At 44.8% G+C, this 17,182-nt stretch overlaps 1 protein-coding gene and 1 long non-coding RNA gene across 2 annotated transcripts; both read left to right on the forward strand.

Moving 5' to 3' along the window:
* The first annotated feature begins 833 nt into the window (after positions 1 to 833).
* LOC118239624 lies at positions 834 to 2,636 on the forward strand. The gene is made up of 4 exons (XR_004772256.1): positions 834 to 938; positions 1,087 to 1,203; positions 1,769 to 1,869; positions 2,582 to 2,636. It is a non-coding gene; the product is annotated as an uncharacterized LOC118239624 (long non-coding RNA).
* Positions 2,637 to 14,195: 11,559 nt separating this feature from the next.
* Ear7 (eosinophil-associated, ribonuclease A family, member 7) lies at positions 14,196 to 14,669 on the forward strand. Its single transcript, NM_001244518.2, has one exon. It carries the CDS (start codon positions 14,196 to 14,198, stop codon positions 14,667 to 14,669), a length of 474 nt encoding a protein of 157 aa, NP_001231447.2.
* Positions 14,670 to 17,182: the final 2,513 nt, after the last annotated feature.

The following is a 17,182-nucleotide window of genomic DNA, read 5'->3' on the forward strand; positions in this document are numbered from 1 at the left end:
GAGGGAAGGGGAACTGGGATTGGAATGAAAAAAAGGAAATTAATGAAAAAGCTAAAAAAGCAAAAATAAAGAAATAAATAAAGAAGTAAAAGCCCAGGCTGGAGAGACGGCTCAGGAACTAAGAGCCATGACTACTGTTACAGAGGGCCCATCCTTGCGGCAGCACACAACCATCTCTAACTCCAGTTCCAGGGGATCTGATGCCCTCTTCTGGCCTATGTGGGTACCAGGTATGCATAAGTACATGCAGGAAAAATATTCATACACATGAAATAAAAAATCAATAATTTTTTAAAGGTTACTTTAAAAAGGGAGGAAAGTTTCTTTGGGTGGTGCAGGTGGATTGTTTTGTTTTTCCATTTCATTTTTATTACTCTTTACAAATTAACAATTTTATATGTGCATATGATACACTGCGACCAAGTTCATCCCCATTACCTTCTGCCATGCCCTCCCCCCCCCCTCCAGTCCTCTCCCTACCTCCGGCTCTTTCCACCAATTTTTCCATGGTGGCTGGAGCCAGGTGACGGAACGCCCCCTGCTGGCCAATGCAGGTGAAGTGGCCGGGCTCTCCTGCTGTGCCAGGCTAGATGCTGAAAGATTTCTGTAGGGATGTATGTCTTTGTGTCTGCAGAGGCAGGTGAATTTGTAAGAAAGTTTTTGTCCAGGCTGAAGAGAAGGCTCAGCGTAGCTGCTCTTCCTCAGGACCCAGGTTTAATTCCCCGCATCCATACGACAGCCAGTTCCAGGTGGATCTATCGCCCTCTTCTGTCCTTTATGGGCCCGACACACGTGGCACACAGCCGTTTTTGAAGGGGAACCTCCCCCCCCCGCCCCCCCCACACAAGTACATTACTGACTGTTCTAGTTGCCAGATGACTTTCGCAAGCCTTTCCTGCTTCCTTCACCTGGGAGATTTCACTCAGCTGGGTGGGTGGGTGAGTCGATTGGCTGGTTTCTTTTGCTATCACCCCTCATGGCTCTTTTCCTCTGAGGCTTGAGTGGAGCCGCTGTCAGAAAACTCAATGTTGGGGGGGGGGACACCTACCACTAACTTAACAATGTCTTCCTAAACTTCATATGAAGTCACCAGCGGACAGGGACAAAGGCACAGCACCACTCCACCCCCTACAGCAGCCTGAAGAGATCTCTTCCCCTTACAAGTCCACTCAGACCCGCCTAATGTCTGGAGCTTCAGTGCTGGTAAGGGTTCCGGGAAGAGGCCGGGTGAAGCAAAGTTGGCTGTATAAACTAGCAGGTGCTTCCAGAGAGCGCAGCACACCTAGACAGCGTGGGCTTCTCACGGAGTCACGACGAGGTGTCTTTACAATGGGAACATGTAGAATTTTGGTGGCTTTCAGCATGCATGACTGAAAGTTGCTAAGAAACTCTAACCTTTTCAGTGATGTTGCCCAAAGAGTGTAGCTTACAGGGTAAAATGTCAAAGAATGAGATGGGCTTATTATGGGTTCTAGTTAGAGTTAGGAAAAAGAGGGGAGTGCTGTTGTAGGAATCTAGCAGAGTCACAATATCTAAGGTAAACATTAGAATGAATAGTTGTTTTCACTGTATCTAGGGTAAACATTAGAATGAATAGTTGTTTTTACTGTATCTAAGGTAAACATTAAAATGAATAGTTGTTTTCACTGTATCTAGGGTAAACATTAAAATGAATAGTTGTTTTCCAAAGTGTTTTGGGCTTGAAGAAATCATGGTGAGAATCAGTGATTGTTCTCTGTGGTTTATAAAGTTTTCTTTTTTGAAGCAGCTTTACAGCCTTTGCATGACTTTGGCCACAAGAGCTTCTGGCACACCGGGAGCTATTGGATCACTGTGCCCTGCAAACAGTACACAAAAAGGACTAAAATGGTAGGGGGCGTGGTGTTTTCCTTTAGACAAACATATGAATTAGAATAGGGATCTTGGCATGAGGAAATACTTTACCCCAAAAACCAACTTTGTGTAACCATCAATAAATACACCTTTGAACGGCTGTTCGAGGTTCAGTCCATCAGAGGCTGGACCTTCCTGCTGCCACACAGGCCTCAAATTCATCTTGGAGTGACCTCTTTCTTTGATCAACTCACGAAACTCAGGACACCCTGACAGAGTGATAAAAACTTAGAGCTATACATCCTTTTAGTCCTAAGTGAGTAGTTTATTTACTGTCCCTCGACAAGTTGTATTTTGGGAAACATACTGTCTCCGTGTTCAGTTTTGGACCCCTCAGTGGTGCCTGAAGTTGTCTGACTTTGTCAGTGGAACAGGCAAGCCAGATGTGTTAAATCGGGAGCCTGAGAGTTTAAGATGCTGCCCATTCTTAGACACCAGATCTGGTGAAAGGGGAAAATTAATAAAAGTCTAAAACCCAGACTCCAAAGCCAGAAAAGAAAACTCTGAGTTCCCAAAAGGCAGTCCAGCAGAGAAGGTTAAACAAAGATCCACTGGACTCAAGCCCTTAGACCATATATCACACCCTAGAATGGTGTCCACATTTCTCTGATCCAAAGAGGATCAGATAGTTATCAATTGTAGGAGTCCCCAGCCCAGGAGATAATTAACAAACTCATTTCCTCTGCAGCATCCTGCTTAATTGTACCTTGCCTGAAGCATACAACCATTGCCCTGTCCTGTGTAACTACGGAAGGTATGTAATCTTGGGGCTTCCAGCCCTACAATTTTCCCTTATAAAAACACCGCTCAGTCAAAAATGGGTACTCCATTTGTCCCCAAACAAATGGGGTCCTTGCTGCAGCTCGTATCCTAAAGAAACCTTTGTCCTTGCATTCGGTGAGTCGTCTCCTTATTGGTGGGTTCTTTTGGGGTTCCGAATTCTGGGCACAACACTGGCAGCCTGAAGACATCAGGGCGCACAGCTGTATGCTTGCTTGCTGTGTGCTCTCCCCTCTCTCCAACCCCCCCCATCCCACCCCACTCCTACCCCATACAATGTACAGTGGCCTTGCAGTACAATCGATTCCGTGCGATCTCAAAGAGAAATGTGTGGTCTTTTGCAGTGCCTGGCTCCTTGGTGGGCCTGCATCAAGTTAGGTGTGAAACTTCCAATTTAAATTAGGAAGGCCTCCCAAAATTTAAAAGGTCAGATTCCTACTTTGTTGTGAAGTTTCTCTGAGGCTTTGTCCCTGTCCTGGATCTGTGGCAGCACTGGCTCTCTCGCTCCCTTGCTCTCTCTGCTACCTCTCTTAATGAAACTGTCAGATTTGGAGTTCTTAATTGGGCTAAATAATAAAAAGGTGGAGTCAGATATAGAGGAAAATGCTGAGAGATCAGAGAGAAGAAGGAGCAAGCCAAAGCCACCTTCAATTCATTAGCTTCCCAGGAGTAAAGAGAGCGAGTTCCTGTTTCTTCCTGCTTAAATCCTGTTGCGCCCAAATTCTGAACCCCCAAATCACCAAGAGGCCCATTTCGATGCAAAAGCAATGAGTCTTTTATTGCAGTTGTTTAACGAGTTAACCCCATGTTAGCTTGGGCATTTCATCCATCCACCATGGCAGATGGCTGGGAAAAGATTCTGAGAAGCCACGGGATAGAGATCTTATAGGGCAGTGTAAGGGGAGTGTCTAGGGGTACACATAGGCTCAGGATTGGTGTGCCTCCAGGCTTGGAGGACTTGCTCTGTGTTGATTGGTCAACTGGTTGTTATGGCCCATAGCCCCTCCCAGGGTGATTGCTGTGCTCTGCACGTCATTGCTGTGCACTTGTCCATAAAGCACACACAGAGCCGTAAAGGATAGCACTACCAGCTAACTTCTGATTGGTTCCTTGCCATGAGGCAGGCATCTGACCTCCTAGTGACCAAGGCAAGGTCAGACAAGCACATGTTAGGCTGTTATGGCTGCTGAAATGGGAAGCTGGTCCCTTCAAATCCTCTCTGCCCCGGCCATCTCATTTCCTCCCTCTGCCCAGACATCTCACTTCCTGTCTGTCTGTACAGACCTCCAACCTTTAGGTTTAGCTAGTGGCAAGTTCCATCCTCTGATCTTTAGACAGGCTTTATTTGTACAATCAAGATATCGTCACAGGACAGGATCTCATGTAACTCAGATGGACCTCAAGCTTGCTATATAGCTGAGACTATCCTTGAACTCCTGTTTCTCCTGCCTCCACACCCCCTCCTACCTTTCCCTCACCCGCCCCTCACCCCCCTCCACCAAATGTTGGATTGCAGGTTACACTACAGCACCCAGCAGGAAAGCCATGCTCTGTGGTCTCTGCCAAGATGTCCTCTTGCTCCTGTGTCCTCTCTCACTTCAAGGCCAGTCATGGCCCCATGGTCAGGATGCCCTCTCCTAATGGAGCTCATTTCCAGTCGGCTTCTTCTCGAGCTTGCCAGTCTCTTATCTGCAACATCAAAGCCTCTTTTCTCGTGATTTCTCTCCCATCACCCCATCATTTTTCCACTTTCTATCCATCTTCAATAATGCCGGTGTTTCAAACTGTAGGGAGATAATGAATTGTCTGTTCAACGCTGCTGAGGAAGTCACTGGACCACATGCGGTGGGGAGACAGAAAGTTGAACAAAGAAAGTTGAAGCTGGAGAAGCCACAACACCTCATTACTCATGGATGTACTCCTGCTGAAAGACAAAATTATAGATACAGCTTTGTCTTCTCAATCGGCTTTCTCGTATTCTTATTCTAGAACCAGAATCCTTGGGGAAACAATAAACTAAAGAGCTCCATTCTGCCATGTGGTCGGAAAGCAGAAAGCAAATGAGGTATGGGAAACAGAAACAGGACACAGAAGGCTGACAGCAATCTTTGGTTGCCTTTTTGAACATAGTTTAAACAGTTGGCTACCTGTCTTTGGTGTTTGGCTATTGGGACTCACTAAAATTTTTCTTTTTTGTTCACTTGCACTTTCAGATTGAAGGAACCGGCTTCCCTTTTGGCAGCCATAACAGCCGAACACGTGCTTGCCATAAACCTGCCTTGGTCACTTAGAGGTCAGATGCCTACCTCGTGACAAGGAAACAATCAGAAGTTAGCTGGTGGCGCTATGCTTTATGACCCTGGGTGTGCTTTACAGACAAGCGCACAGCAATGACGTAAGAGCATAGCAACCACCCTGGGAGGGCCTATGGGCCATAACAACCAGTTGACCAATCAACACAGGGCAAGCCCTCCAAGCCTGGAAGCACACCAATCGTAAGCCTGTGCGTACCCCTAGACACTCCCCTTACGCTGCCCTATAAGATCTTTTGGGAGACCCAAGGAGCCGTCTTTGCTAGCTGTCCGCCATGGCGGGTGGGTGAAAGACCCGAGCTAACATGGGGTTAGCTCATTAAATTGCAATAAAGCCTCGTGCAGTTTGCAGCAAGCTCTCGAATCTGCCTGGTGATTGGGGTGACCGCGAAACTGGCATGGGACCCCGGATACTTGAGTTTTCGGGGGTCTAACAAGATGTTAATCTTCTTTCTGTTAGCTCATGATTCAGCTCACCAAGCAGGGACTTGTATATCGTGCCCCTTCAGGCCAAACTTAGTTTGATTTTTAACACTTATGAATTTTGAAAAAACTAAGAGGATATGTCTGTGAATTACTTTGACTAATAATTTTTGACTATAAAACATCTATTTGTATATTTATCTATTTATTTGAAGTGTTGGAGATTGAGCCCAGGGCCTCCTACACTATACCTTTCTTGGAACACTCTCCTGCTACACGGGAGCTGCTTTCTTCCTATCTCTCGGGTTCTCATCTATAGTAGCATTCCTATCTGCCACTCCCTTCTATTAAATTCATTCTTCAAGTTCATGTGACAAGAGACCTGGTAGCCACTAGTTCAGCGTGGGTTGGTGGCCATCGATTGTCTAGCATCCTAGCTTCCCAAATTATTGTTTGCTCACCAGAGGCAATATAATCCTGTTATGTTCAAGACTCCTGCATTTCCCCATTCAACATAAAACATTTCTAGGAGGGAAAAACAAAACAAAAAAACAGACTATTATTGTTAATCCCAGGTTTCAAGAAAGACTAGTTCCACAACTGTAAGCCAAATTTGAAGCAAGCTTTAATTAAATAGTGACCAGGATGGACTCTGGTCAGGTCCATTCTGGGATCCCAGCTAGTAGCCATGAGTTACCCTTTTAAAGGCAAAACACACCTGTGGTGGTGGCACACACACCTTTAATCCCAGCACTCAGGAGGCAGAGGCAAGCAGATCACTGAGTTGGAGGCCAGCCTGGTCTACAGAGCTAGATCCAGGACAGGCAGGGCTACACGGAGAAACCTTGTCTCAAAAAAAACCATAATTCATTGCATTTCCCATCAGGTCCAATCAGGGACAAGCATACATCTTGAGGTATTTCCTGCCTACATGTGATTAAGTACATCTGGGGTAGTTGGTTCAAACAAACTTGTTTAGGGGCATGAAACATGTGGCTTGTTATTTCCCCAAAACTACAACTCCCAGCATTCCAGGAAGTTACCTCCTCTTTGGGCAGGTGGGGCCTACAGGTTAACTTTTGCTTTTACAATTACGTGTAAATGAAAGTCCCTAGAAAGAAATTTCACCTACAAAACCTGACTGGTAGAATAAAACTTCAGATGTGAAAGTTAGGATGTTGTAGGTTCAAAGCCAAACCATTCAGGCCAGCCTTAGGTCCCTTTATAGCCATTTGTTTCCCACCTCAGTATGACCTAATATTTTTGTAACTGCTAGGTAAATCCTTTGGAATATATGAACAGACACTTGGCTTACACTAACCCGATGCTAAGAATGACTTCAGATAGTATTTACCTGTAGTAGAGGTTTCTCCATTTTGCTGTTTCTGCCTACCTGATGTGTTACCAGCAATAGGAACACAGGTCTACGCCAGCAGCCAGCAGCTCCCTGGGGACTCCTAAGAGCCCTCCACCCAGGCAAAACCAGGATTCATGGCTTAAAAATAAGAGATGAATTTCAAAGCTAGCCACATTGTATTTTGTAAACAGATGTTTCTTGTCCTGACCACCCAGCCCCAAACAACCCACTCAAGAGGCTGAATATGAATTATAAATGCTTGGCCAATGCTGATAGTTCAGGCTTGTTACTAGCTAACTTTTATATGTAAATTAATCCACATTTCTTATTTATGCTCTGCCACTTAGCTCATGGCTTGTTAGCTTATTTTCTACACATCCTGCTTCGCCAGCAGCTGGCTGGCTAGCTGGCATTTCCCTCGACTCTACCATCCTTCCCATCATCCTCAGTTTGGCTCTTCCACCTCACACTATCCTGTTCAGCTATTGGCCTGTCAGCTTCTTTATAAAACCAACCAAAGTAATATATATTCGCAGTGTACAGAAGGATTATTCTACAGCAGAATTTACTGCAAATAGAGAGAAATGTTCTCAAATCAGGCAGTGGTTGTACAAGTCTTTAATTCCAGCACTCAGGAGGCAGAGTGTCAGGAGACAGCTCTCGTCAGATATAAAAGTCAACTTTACAAGAGGCCTGGCGACCTCCAAGCTAAACCGCCAATTTAGTCAAGCACCCCACCCCTTAGGCTAGTGTTTGAGATAACTACAGGAAAGTTCCCGGACAGGCCTGAGGGCATTTAACACCCATTCCTCCCCCTCCCTTACTTCCTCTTTCTTTACTTCTTCCTTTCTCTTTAAAACCCCCTTGTTTATAATCAATAAATTAGACCTTGACAAGGACACTGCTTGGTCTCGCTTTTCTTTCTTGCCCATTTATTTTCAGGCTTAGTACACCTCGGACCCACGAATTACCAGAACCCCGAGGGCCGGGGCAGCAGAGGCAGAAGGATCTCTGAGTTGGAGACCAGAGTGAGTTCAGGACAGCCCTGGCTACACAGAGAAACTCTGTCTAGAAAAAGAAGAGGAGGAGGAGGAGGAGGAGGAGGAGGAGGAGGAGGAGGAGGAGGAGGAGGAGGAGGAGGAGCAGCTCCTTGAGACCATGACGTGAGATTGTGGGGCTTTCAATGTTTATCCCTAAAGGTCACTACCAGATCTGACCATTTTTTTAATGCTGTTCAAAGACTGTATTTTACTAAAAGTTAAAGACTTGCTCTTGGTGTAGGGTATCCACCAGAGAAGACTGCTCAGTCATGAGTTTAAGCCAAAAAAAAGTTTTTATTAGCTGGCTGGTCACTATACTAAGTGTTCGGGATCCCACTGTAACCTTGGGCCTTTCTCAGGGTGAGCTTTTAAGCACAAAAACCATGTCCTAAGTTGACATACTTCAGTTAACAAGAACAATTAGCCAGAAGGGGAACTATAGGAGCCAAGAACCAAGGTTAGTACATTTAGAGACTGTTCCAGAACTATGAATGTTGATGGATTAGACCTTACTTTTCATTTTTGGCAGGTGGTGTTGTCTACCTGCTGAGTTTCATGGCCTGAATGGTGGTGCTTCCATCATGGAGTCATGTGTGCTAAGGACTATGGACCCACTAAGGTCTGGGGCCCTAAAGTTGTGAGGTGGGATCATGAGGCCTAGGAGAGGAAAGTGCGAGAAACATAAGTCTGTGCACCATTATAGTGGCACAGCTGTGGACATCTGAAGGACCTGGGAAGGGATAATGGTAGACAAAGACACAAAACTCTGGAATCTCTTCAAGAATGAACAATTTTTATTTTTCCCCACTGCTTTCTATATATGATTTAACCTAGCTACTAGAGATTGCACTATAGGCAGAGCTTGAGCAAAGCTCTTTGTCCCCCTTTTCTGATTTCCTTCTGCACTTCCTGTCCTTGTGGCCTTGTTTTGCCCTGGAGGACATTCCTCCTAGGATCTGTCTTATACCTGTACTTTTTCTTATTCAAGGGACCACATGAGTGTCAGTGCTTGATAAAGGAACTTCAGACCATCTAGACCCCAACAATTCTGCCTCTGTTGAATGGAAGGGTCAATGCTTAGATACATGAATTATTTATTTATTTATTTATTTATTTATTTATTTATGCAGATTGACCTACGGACTCAATGCCATTCCAATTAAAATCCCAACCAAAGGGGCTGACACCAGGCTGGGATCAGAGTATCACACCATCCATTCTATCTGTAACCACTGCATCGGGTGTGACAGGCACCCTCAATGAGTACCACAAGGATATCTTCAGTGGCTGCAATCATTGCTGCCAGAATGACGACTTGCTGTACCTGACTACAGCCAACAAGGTGGCTCCAATCACCTACAGCAAGTATGCAGTGACAGGTGACAGGGCTCCACAAGGTCCACTTGAGAGTTACATGCATGGAGTCTGTTGTGGTTTAGCGGTGAAGGCTGCAAGAACAAATCACGATACATAACAAATCCACATGGAAGTTTATTGATAAGTCATGGAGGTTGACCTCAGAAAGGGAGGGAGCAGAGAGAGATCAAGGAATGGACAGAACTCACTGTTTAAAGGGACCTTTGTGCACGCATACAGAGACTTACACAATCACAAAGTGCATGTGAATAGACTACATAGGCCTGGCCGTAGTGAAAGGATCAGGCATTATGCTGGCCTGCCCCTGTTACCTGGTGGAACAGGCAGTACCCTGGTCAGCCCAAGGTTCCATGGGAACTAAGTCTGCACGCAGGTGCAGAGGACCCCTTTAAAAGACAAGTCCCTGCCCATTTACGCTCTCTGTTTCCTCTCTCTGTTTTCCCGCTCTGTTTCCTCTCAGCTTCCTTTCTCTCTACTCTGTCTCCCACCTATACGCTCGCTCTGTCTGTCTATGGCGACCAACCATGGCGGTCAGCCATTACCCTGTTCCTCTTCTCTTAGTCTCCCTACTCTGCCGGGCCTTATAATAAACTTATAGTCAATATGTCTCATGTCTCAGCATTTCTCTTTTCTTCTTTTTAAACAAAAGAATAACACATAGGGCCCTGGGTTGACTAAGTATTTGCCTGAATACTGACCACACATGTGTGGCCATAGAACCCTTGCGGCTGACTAGGTGATGCTGGAAATGCTAACAGAGTCACTCTGCAGAATCTAGAGTGCACAGGGAAGATGCAAGGTCCTTCACAGATACCAACAACCCAGAACCCTGTCTGCCTGTGAGGTCCCTCTGGGTTCCTGTGTAATTCCAGAAACCTGATCAAAAGGTTCAAGATCTGCTTTTGTTCCACAGCCTTCTGAGGAGATATGTAGGAGGCCTCATAACATGAAGAAGACAATTTTAGAGCTCCGTGCCCCAAATGTACTTTAAACTTTTGGAAATAGATCACAGTTAAATTAACTTTCATTATTGTGCAAATCAGATTTCCCCTGTTTGATAGTCACCTGAGACAAATGGCTTGAAAGAAGCAAAGATTCAGCTGGATTCCTAGTTTCAAAGATATCAATCCACATAGAGTTGGCTCCCTTGTTTGGGGTCTGTGGCAGGGAGGAGAGCATGGTGGGAAGTTCATGCTAAAGCAAAGCTGCCCAGTTAGTGGCAGAAGACAGGAGGGCAGAAAAGGCACCTGGGGTCCCTATGTGCCCTTCAAGGACACACCCACAGTGTCATAACTTCTTTCTGCTGAGTCCTGCCTCCAAAGGTTACCATCCACAACAGCACCACAGGCTGTGGGCAAGCATTTATTACATGAGTCTTTCAAAGATACTTACAATCCAGCTCCTAAGCCGGTGTGGTCTGCAAGTCTCTAACCCCAGCACTCAGGGAGGGTGAGGCAAAAGGATGGCAAATTGGAATCCAATCTGGGCTTCCAAGCAAGTTCAAACCAAACCTGGGATACAGATCGAGACCCAGACCCAACACATCCTAAGTAATCCCAAAAGATCAATTCCTTAAAAACAGGTTATTATGACAATGTTATAAATGCTGTGTTCCTGCACTTGTCAGAGATGTATGCTGGCACTGGGCATCTGTCAGTCAGCAGGTTAAAAGCAGTCATCACAACTGTATCCCAGGGATGAAGAAATTCCAAGTGGTGAACACCCGCTCTCACCAGTGGAATCTGCACAAAGAGATATCCATCAAGTGGGACAGCAAAATACTGTGATTTTTATGGCAAGTGTGGAATTATTTCTTGAGTTAATACCTTACCTCATTCATCAGTTTAAAAAAAATCTGCTTACTTCTAGGGTGTAAGTCTGGACGCACATCTGAAAATGTGCCACTGATTGGAATGCAAGGGAGGTTTTGATGATAAAATAATTAAAGGGGTTTTTATTTTCTTGAAGCCAAAACTGCTAGCCATGCAGCACTAGGGGTGTAGCTCAGAGTGCGTAAGACCCAAGGTTCAAATCCCAAAGCAAAGACAAACAGATCTATATACAGGTTGAAGTTTAGTGTATTTTTTTATTAACATTGGCTTATACTAGGGAATCATAGATAAAGTGGTGTCCTACTGAAGGTCCTCAGTGTAAGACTAGACCATTTGTACTAATTCTGGAGGGAATGTGGATAGTTGTAAATGTAGCAGTTGACACAAGCTAGAGTCATCCAAGAAAAGACCCTTAGTTGAGAAAATGCCTTAATGAGATCCAGCTGTAAGGCATTTTCTCATTTAGTGATCAATGGGGGAGAGGCCAGGCTGTTGTGGGTGGTACCACCCCTGAGCAGGTATCCTAGATTCTACAAGAAGATGGGTTAAGCAAGCCGTGGGAAACAAGCCAGAAAGCAACACCCATTCATGGCATCTGCACCAACTCCTGCCTTCAGTGTTGTGGAACATTAGTTGAAAATGTGTTACATTTGTTTATGCTGTGGAATATTGGTTTAATGATGCGAAGATGTGTTGCATTCTTTTTTGTTGCATTTGTTTAGCTCTGTAAAGCTGTGTTACTTCACCTGTCTAAAACAAAAACACCTGATTGGTCTAATAAAGAGCTGAATGGCCAACAGCCAGGGAGGAGAAAGGGTAGATAGGATGACAGGCAGAAAGAATAAATGAGAGAAGAGGAAAAAGCAAGAGAGAGGACACCACGGGCCAGCCGCCCAGCTACACAGCCAGCATGGAGTAAGAAGTAAAGGTATATAGAGTAGAGAAAGATAAAAGCCCAGAGTCTATAGGTAGATGGGATAATTTAAGAAAAGCTGGCTAGAAACAAGCCAGGCTAAGGCTGGGCATTCTTAAGTAAGAATAAGTCTCTGTATATTTATTTGGAAGCTAGGAGGGGGGCCCCAAAGAGCAAAGAGTAAAAAAGAACAACTACACTCTGTGATCCTGCCTTGTTTGAGTTCCTGTCCTGACTTGCTTCAGTGTTGATCAACAGTGCTGAAGTATAAGCCAAATAAACCCTTTCCTCCCCAACCTGCTTCTTGATAATGGTGTTTGTCTCAGCAATAGAAACCCTTGCTAAGACACTGATACAGGAAACAGATAAATATTATACAGAATGCTCATAGTACAATTTTTTGTTACTGTTTCTGGATATAGTTTTTAAAGTTTGTTAACTCTGTGTGTGTGTGTGTGTGTGTGTGTGTGTGTGTGTGTGTGTGTGTGTGTGTGTGTATGTGTGTGTGTGTGCCAGATGTGTGCAGGTACTAACAAAAACCAAAAAGGTGTCAGATTACCTGAGAGCTGGAATTTTCTGCAGTCGTGAGCTCTGGGTGACAAACGAGTCTTTTGGAAGAGAAAGAAGGTCTCTGGAAGAGTAGGAAGTGCCCTTAAGCACTGAGCTATCTCACCAATCTCTAAGATTTATTTTTAGTTATATTTGTTGGTCTGTGTAGGCCAGAAGCTTCTGACCCACCAGCAGCTCCCAAAGAAACACAATGAGGTTTATATTAAATTTTAATTAACTCGTTTTTTAAATCTATGATTTGCTATGTGGCTTGGAACATTTTCTCGGTACGGCATGCCCATTTTGCTTCTCACTGCATCTGGTGGTGACTCCTGTCTCTGCCCTTCTTCTTCCCAGCTTTCTCAGTTTGGCCTCCTGCCTAACCTCATCCTATTCAGCTATTGGCCAGTCAGCTTCTTTATTAAACCAATCACATCAATAAATAGTACACAGTTTCCGGGAGCCAACCTAATTAACAGGTAATGAGCCTGAGCAATGCCATTGTGATAACCTCCAAGCTTAAATCTCTGCTTCCTCTTTTTAGAGCTGTTTCTCAAATGACCACTGGCTGTTAGACGGGCGGGCTAGAGATAGTAATATCCTTACAAACAGTTCCTGCCTGGCTGAGCATTCCTTTACGGCCACCCCTACCCTGGAAAGTACCCCCCCCCCCCACACACACACACGGCTATAAAAACTCTGCCCTTCATTTTATTAAATTCAGAGCTTGATCAGCTTTTCCGACTAGCTCTCATTCTTCGGGTCTCCTGTCCTTCCTTTGTCTCCCCCACCCAGGTTCCTGCATTGATAAGTGTCCCTGGGGCCAGATAACACAGCTCTGGGTGTATAAAGCTCTGTTGTATAAAGGAATATACAACAAGTCTGTGAACATGTGTATGTACATGCCAACAAAAGTCATTAGAAGATATTAGATGCCTGGAAATAGAGTTACACACAGTTGTAAGCCACCCAAATAGGTGCTGGAACCAAACTTGGGTCCTCTGGAAGAGCAGCAAGAGCCCTTAACTACTGAGGATTTTCTCCAGCCCTAAACATCATATTAATTGAACATGAAAGACAGGATGTAAATATCCCTAATGAATCTGTCTTTCCAAGGCTCTATTTTCTCTAAGTACCTAGACAGGCTATTAAGAACTTGGTCTGTCTGTAACCAAAGTGCAGTCACAAAATCTGCAGTTATACAGAAATTGCAGTCTTTTATGCAGGGAATACAGAGATTTTCATACAATGAATTCAGATTCAGACTTCAATCTCTGCCTTATGCAAGATGACTTGGAATTAGATTCCTTACAACAGAGCTGGCAGCACTGCTCTTTTTGAGTGTCCGTTGTTTGACCAAGTGAAGAAACTGAAGGCTGATTGCACAATGAGGCAATGTGCCAATCTGTGGGTTCTGCATGTTACACCTGACTGCCAGCTCCACCCACAGGGCTGCTCTATATGTATGGGACCAAGCGCAGCGCAGCTCACCCATCATCCCCAATTTCCAGGACAACCAGGACTGTGTTCTCACAGGAGTCACAACATAGACTGGGTAAGACACGGAGCTCTGGGACTGGGACAGGAGGGGCAGGGATGGGGCAGTGTCAGGAGAAATGGAACTGTGAGCTCACAGTGCCAGCAGAGGGCCTTCAGGAGGAGACAGGAAAAACAGCCAAGAGGGGGAGTAGTTACTTCTCTTCTGCTCTCACAGGAAACATGGGTGTGAAGCTGCTTGAGTCCCGACTTTGTCTCCTGCTGCTGCTGGGATTTTTCATAATGGTTGCCTCTTTCCAGATCCCACGTAATTTAACCCCTTCCCAGTGGTTTGAAATCCAACATGTAAATAATAGTACCATCCTCCAATGTACTCCTGCAATGAAGGGAGTCAACAATTACACAGGACGATGCAAGAACATAAATACTTTTCTTAATACAAGTTTTGCTGCTGTTGTTAGTGTGTGTGGCAATAAAAATACTACTTGCCGCAATGGCCACACAAATTGCCATAATAGTTCAGCTCCGGTATCTTTAACTTACTGTAACCTCACAACTTGGTCAAGCAATTATACACAATGTCGATACCAAACGACACCAGCAACAAAGTTCTACAGAATTGCTTGTGACAATAGAAAGCCACAGGACAGTCCTAACTATCCAGTGGTTCCGGTTCACTTGGATGGGATATTTTAGCTCCAGTACCAGGACTTTGTACCTTCGCTCTGTATCTGCTGCTTACACAATCAAGCACTAGTGAAAAGCTAATTCCTGAACTGCCGTCATCATCTGTCCTGTGAAACCTGTTCCTGCCTCCCTTCAAATTTTGGTGAATAGATCTGTTCTATTCAATAAACACCTTTACATATTTATCTCCAAATATCTCTCTCTGTGTGTGTCTGTGCTTAGTGTTACATGTGTACATGCATGTGCCTGTCTGTGTGTATGTAGGCATGTTTGTCTCTGTGTTTGCATGTACATATTTGTGCATGTGTGTATGAGTGTGGTTCTGTGTGTGTTAAATGTGTGTGTGTGTGTCTGTGTGGGTGCATGCATGTTTGTGTGTATTTGTATGTTGAGACATGTCCTCATGCTCACATAACAAGCACTCTACCACAAGAGCCATCTACCCAGGCTCTGGGAACAAATTTGAGTATGAAAAGAGACAGATATCTTTCCAGAAAGTTCCTACAGGGCATTGTCCCTGAAGTTTGTCTGTGGGAAAGAAGTGGCTGAAAGAGGGGACCAGAGAAGAGGAATCTCTCCATGAGGCTATTCCATGCCCCTCCCCCTGCATAGCTGTCCTCAGTGGTGAACTGTGAGACCATTCCACACAGCCCAGGAAGGCACAGAGGCCAACATAAGGGAACTGGAACCCACAGGGGAAGAGATGAGTAGTGAGAGGCCCAGCCCTGACTCCTGTGCAGAACTGTGTGGGGAATGAGTGATAATGGGAAGGGACCATCTCTTGAAAGACACTGAAACACATCACCAACTGATGTCAAGTTGGGTCTTCATGCAGTGTCTGGTGTCCATGGGGCTGAGGTTGATGCGTCAGGTCTGTACCTCTCTGCTTCTGTCTGGATCCCCAGCTCCCACTCTGCCGTTCCTCTCAGGGGCCCCAGATGCTGCCCTTGGACTCTCCCCACCACTGGATAGCGGCAGCACTTCTGGCTCTCAGTGGATAATGCCCTGCGGGGCTGCAGGGAAACTGTTCTTCTGGAGCAGCAAACACAGAGTCTGCTCTTCCTGGTTGGTGTGTGGAGTCTGCACTTCACACATGAATGCTGAGTTGAGGAATTGCAGGGGTTGACATAACCCACTGACTTTAGGTAAAATTGGGTCAGCCTGAGGCCATCTCACCTTCTGACTAACTTAGAGTAACATAGACAGGAGAAGGGGTACCACAAAACTGGAGCCACAGACTGTGGAGAAAGCTGTGAGTCTCCCTCCCCTTTTCCCACAGCACAGCTCTTCCCAATCAGGAACACAGCATCTCCCACACAACAGAAGGGACAACTGGTCACCTACTGCCCACCCTCTCCATGTGCATCCTCAATGCCCTGTTGTCACCTACCATCTACCTGTGTATTTCATCATCCAACAATCACAGGATCAGCAATTACTGTGTGCTCAGCACAGCTCTAAAGTACTGATGGGGAAAGATAAGCTCAAGCAAGTTCATTCTCTTCTCCTGCCACACAGTACCAGGATAAAAATGAACGCATTAAATTCTGTTAAGTGTCAGGAGAAGACTACTCAGAGCAGTACAATGTCAACACTCTGGGGCATAAATAAGAAGGTCCCAAGCTAGTAGAGGAAATCTACACTAGATAAGAAGCAGGCCATCAAGTTACAGACCACAGGGAGGGAACTGACAGAGACAGAGACAGACAGATCAAATTCCTAAATAATAATAATAATAATAATAATAATAATAATAATAATAATAATATAAGTAATCATAATTAAATTAAATAAACTCAAAGATCAAGTTGCCGGGTTATGGTCATCCCAGAAGTATCTGCATTAGACTGCATGGTTCCTAAAACACAGAAGACACATGGTCTCAGTGGAACATGTGTCATTAGCTGTTTTGGGATCATGTAAGGTCACTTCGGATCTTCCTTTTCTGATATTGAATATTAAAATGTAGCCAGCCATGGAGACACAAGCCTGTTGTCCCAGGCCTTTAGAGATAGATTTAGAGACAAGAGGTTTCAGAGACAAAATGAACCCCAGATATTTAAAGAGTAACTGTCTCAAAATCTCAAGGGCTCAGGTGTAGAACTTGGCATTAGAGCACTCCCAGAGTATATGCAAGGGCCTGGATTCTTCCCCAAAACCATCAATTAAATGAAAAAATTTAAAGTTAAATTGTTAGTGGTGAACTGAATATCATAGGATGTTAAAGTGCTTCTCTAAGTGCTGTGATTTATGGAGTGGGATTCACCAAACCTAGAGCCTGTGTTGTGAGCTCCAGCAATGACACAGCCTCAGAGACAAATATTTATTTGGAGAATGTGGAGTAAAATGAGTCCCTTGGATTTCAAAACTGCCTCTTCTGTTTACCATGGGGGACATTCCTGTTTATATAATGTACAAGAGTTGGCCTCTTAGGATGGCCCAAGGTTGCATTGTGTTTCTAACAGTTTTTTAGCAGAACTAAAGTTGGGTTACATATACATTGACAGTATAGCTAAAGTCTC

This window comes from Cricetulus griseus (genome assembly GCF_003668045.3).
Source record: "Cricetulus griseus strain 17A/GY chromosome 1 unlocalized genomic scaffold, alternate assembly CriGri-PICRH-1.0 chr1_1, whole genome shotgun sequence".
NCBI classification, from domain to species: domain Eukaryota; kingdom Metazoa; phylum Chordata; class Mammalia; order Rodentia; family Cricetidae; genus Cricetulus; species Cricetulus griseus.